The sequence below is a fragment of the Austrofundulus limnaeus genome, unplaced genomic scaffold (assembly GCF_001266775.1).
Source record: "Austrofundulus limnaeus strain Quisiro unplaced genomic scaffold, Austrofundulus_limnaeus-1.0 Scaffold88, whole genome shotgun sequence".
Lineage (NCBI taxonomy): Eukaryota > Metazoa > Chordata > Actinopteri > Cyprinodontiformes > Rivulidae > Austrofundulus > Austrofundulus limnaeus.
The window spans coordinates 1,279,902-1,283,962 of record NW_013952490.1 but is presented as its reverse complement, the minus strand read 5'-3'; the positions used below and the strand labels follow the sequence as shown (position 1 = coordinate 1,283,962).

The window sequence follows — 4,061 nt, the reverse complement described above, 5'->3', positions numbered from 1 at the left end:
ATTTTAAGTAGACTTTTCTGTAAAGATGGGTTATGTCAATAAATAAATAAATAAATAAATAAATAAATAAATAAATAAATAAATATTAATAACCCATTTACAGAAGGCTGTTTGTCTTCACCAGAAAATTTGATCAAAAATAATTAAATATCAACCATCCCATATCAAGTGTTTAATAACTAATCTTGATATCAGAACTTGTCCAAAGGTTTATTTGCTTTAACATGTTTTATTAGAAGAGTTCACACACCCAAAGTTACTGAAGTGTTGTGTAAACATGAAGGAAGTCTCCATGAGCCATGAGGCACTAACCTAACATTTGTGAACTCAAACAAATGGAAAGTATTTTACTCATAGTTTTCTTCTTTTGTCATGCGGACCTTTTGACCAGGTCACCCTTGTAAAAGAGATCCTGATCTCAATGGGTTTTCTGCCTGGTTAAATAAAGGTTATTGATTGATTGATTTTGTGTTACAACATTGTGCTATTTTGGATGTTATACTTTAGCTTTTTTGCAGATGAAACTATCGGCATATTCTCAATTACAAAATTATTTTGGCCTGCTCTCATTCTGTCTACAAACAAAGGCGTGTTAGACTTCTGTCTTAGCGTTGTTCCTGTCAGCTCAATGGAGCAGTGGTTAGAGCTTCTGGACTGGGTTCATTCCCTTTCTTGGTGGCGTTTGCATGTTTTCTCCGTACCCCATTCTTAGGTTATCTCCCAGTATGCCAGTTTTCTAATTGGTAACTCTAAATAGTCTGTAGGTTTGAGTGAGACTGCAGCCCTGTGACCTGTGACCTGTCCAGAGTGTACTGTCTCTCACACAGTGACTGCTGGAGGCCAGGCACCAAAGGAGATGAGGGAAATGAGAATGGATGGATGGACTTGTTTGTGATGAATGAGCCAAGAGCTCATTCTTAGGCAAAAAACACAAAGTTTTTTTGCAATATTTTTTTTACAATCAAGACACTTTTGCAATCAGCTAAAAAAAACAGCTGAACTTGGGAGAAATAAATGATTGAAAATGTTTAAATAAATTACAAACACTTTAATTACATAAGCATGACTAAATGACTATGTCCATTTATTTTTTTTATTGTTTATAGCTGTAATGTAATGACGTCACTAAATAAATAACTCAGCTGAAGCAGCAGTTTCTCGATGTTGTAATTCAGTCTCTCCGCCGTTAGGGGGCAGAAGACTCCACCTCCAGGCTTTTCTACAGCAGAAGGCCCAGTCCCCAGTGCGCACCCTATACGCCCCTCTGGTGTGGATTCAGTCGACGTGCAAATAAGTGTTCGAGTGCGCATGTTTAACAAAGTCAATTTTCATCATTTTTCATGCAACTGGACCACACTAGTCCTGGTCCAGTTAAAAAACTACAACACCAGGACTCTTCAAACCTGGACTGGATTATTCAACAGTAATAGCAGAATATTTAAAATTAAGTTGGATATTTGTGAAATCTTTTTCTCATTTGTGAAACTTCAATACAGTTCGATTTCATCATGTTTTTAGGCAATTGGACCACACTAGACCTGGTCCAGCTCAAAAGCTGCAACACCTAAAAATGAAATGTTGGATTCACTTAACCACATTATGTCAACCGATTCCACTTAACTGAGTTGAGTAAATTCAAAGCAATATACCAGTTTTTTTAACCAAAGAACATGACCATGTTGCTTTGAATTTACTCAACTCAGTTAAGTGGAACCAGCTGAAATAACATGGTTAAGTATGTTAAACATTTCATTTTTTCACCTGGACGAGATTCTTAATCTGATTTGTGAAACGCCAATAAAGTTGCGATTTTGAAAGCTTTTGGACCACACTTGTACTGGTCCAGCCCCAAAAATCGAACACCTAGACTTTTCAAACCAGAACCAGAATATTCTGCACTAATACAATTCTATTAAAAAACAACTTTGGGATTTGTGAAACTTTTTTTTTATTTGTGAAACTTAAATAAATTGCCTTATTGATGCAATTTGGTTGGTGGAACACTAAAATTGAACTCATCCTTCTTTCAATTTAGCATTATTTGGTATCATTTAAACTTTTAACTTACTGTTTGCTAACACTTTTTTTCATCTTCATTACAGCTAGATGTGGTTTTGTATTCTGTTCAGCTTTGATACCTTCCTGGTTGGGGGCATCATCTGATATAATGCTGCCAATATCTTAATGTTCTTCTTTCCTTGGTATTAAGTTTTTGATTTTCAAAAAATTCTCCTGTATCCGTGCTTCTGTTTCAATGTTATCTGCTCTATTCTGTATCACTACAAAGAGCAAGGACAGCACAATATATCACAAACATGTTGTCATTGCAGTATCAGTGTGTGCAACATTCATATCGTAAAGGACTGCTTGGAGTGCAATAATTGTTGACTAATGTATTTTTAAGACTTTTGAAGTTGCATTTTTTATGCTAATGCAATATTTAGCCAGAAGGACAGAGTGTCACTGCAACAAAAGCTTACACACACAAATTATATTTAATTAGATTTTCACAAATCAAATGAAGGTTTCACAAACACACAACTGGTTTTAGATAATCTGATATGCAGAAAAATCTAGTCCAGGTTTGAATATTCTAGGTGTTGTATTTTTTGAGCTAGAGCAGATTAAATACTGTCAAGGTTGTGAGAATTTAGTTGTAATCGCCCTTTAGTCATTTCCCGAATCGGAAGCTAAACTTCGTTAGCTGGAATGCAGTTTCATATGGTTTGTTAGGAAATGACGTCACTACCATTTCTCAGTTCCCGGTGTTTTACAAAATTCAGTACCCCTGTGAAAATCTGTTTCCCCTGTGTTGGAAGCGCCTCCCTCATAGGATTGGTCTGACGTTATGCCTGGACCAGTGATTCTCTCTGAGGTTAACCACTAGGGGGAACAGATTTTCACAGGGGAACTGAAATTCGCACAACACGGGCACGGTTTTTCCCTCGCGTCATCAGGAGGCGTGTCAATTGGGGGCGTTTCGATCGGGTACTGCGAGCTGCAGCTCATTGGTCGAGTCGCTCGAACACGGAAGTAGAACAGGATCTGTTAAAAGCTCCAACCTGTCGAGCTGTATTTGTCAACGCGGATTTCGGGTTGAGTTGAGAGCAGCGACAGATTAGTTTTGTTTTATTGGGTCTGGTTTGTTGACACGATGAGGACGACTTTTCTTGTTCTTTCCATATTTCTGTGCTGCTGTTTGGTCCCAGGTGAGAGCAATTTGTTATCATTTAGCTAATTATATAAGAAATATTTCCTTTTTGCCTGTGGCTTTGTACTAGTTTTCTGTAGCCGCCAGTCGTTGCTTTTACATTTATTTAGAACCAAAATAGTTTTGTTTTTTGTTTGAAAAAACAAAACATTTTTTCCCCACATCATTTCGACAACAACTAAAGGGATATGTGCACTTTGACACTTAAAATTAAACTTTACAGTGTCCTGAGACCTTACTTTATTTTATATTCTTATAGCTGATGTTCCTATCTAGATTTAATAAGGAATATAAAACCTTCATTTAGGGTCTGACTGCTCATAAATAGCCTTCACACCGTCAAAGGTCACTGCGTCACTTGCTTGTTATATATGTTGCAGCTTGAAAATGTTGAACTATTCTTAAAGAGGAAACTGGAAGATTTGTAAACGTAGATTTGTTTTATGAAATAAATTAACTGCTCTGATTAATTTTCAGCTTTATTGCTCAAACTGTAGCTTTCAATCTGTAGCTGCATTTCCATTGCAAATGTGCGCAAAACTTTGTCAATATTCTGTTAATGTCAAAAAACACAGTTTTGCGGTGTTTCCATTACGTAAGAAATGCTATTAAAGTCACGCGTGAATAGGTTTGCTCTCGCGATTAAGTCATTACAAACATGGTGGCATTGAATGTTTTTTTTTTATTAAACAACAAAGAACAACAGACAAAATGATACAATGTAGAAACAATAAGGTGTATTTCAAAAAACAAACTTGCACATACAGTGGTTTGCAAAAGTATTCATACCCCTTGAACTTTTCCATATTTTGTCACATTACAACCACAAACATAAATATATTTCACTGGA

General features: G+C 36.2%; 1 protein-coding gene across 1 annotated transcript in view; it reads left to right on the top strand.

Annotated features, from left to right (window-relative positions):
• The first annotated feature begins 2,942 nt into the window (after positions 1–2,942).
• Positions 2,943–4,061, top strand: part of tgoln2 (trans-golgi network protein 2) — a 7,826-nt gene continuing 6,707 nt past the window's right edge. The window contains exon 1 of the mRNA XM_014012088.1: positions 2,943–3,209. Within this exon, the coding sequence (XP_013867542.1) occupies positions 3,155–3,209 (55 nt within the window). The 5' untranslated portion in view covers positions 2,943–3,154. The remainder of the gene's footprint in view (positions 3,210–4,061) is intronic.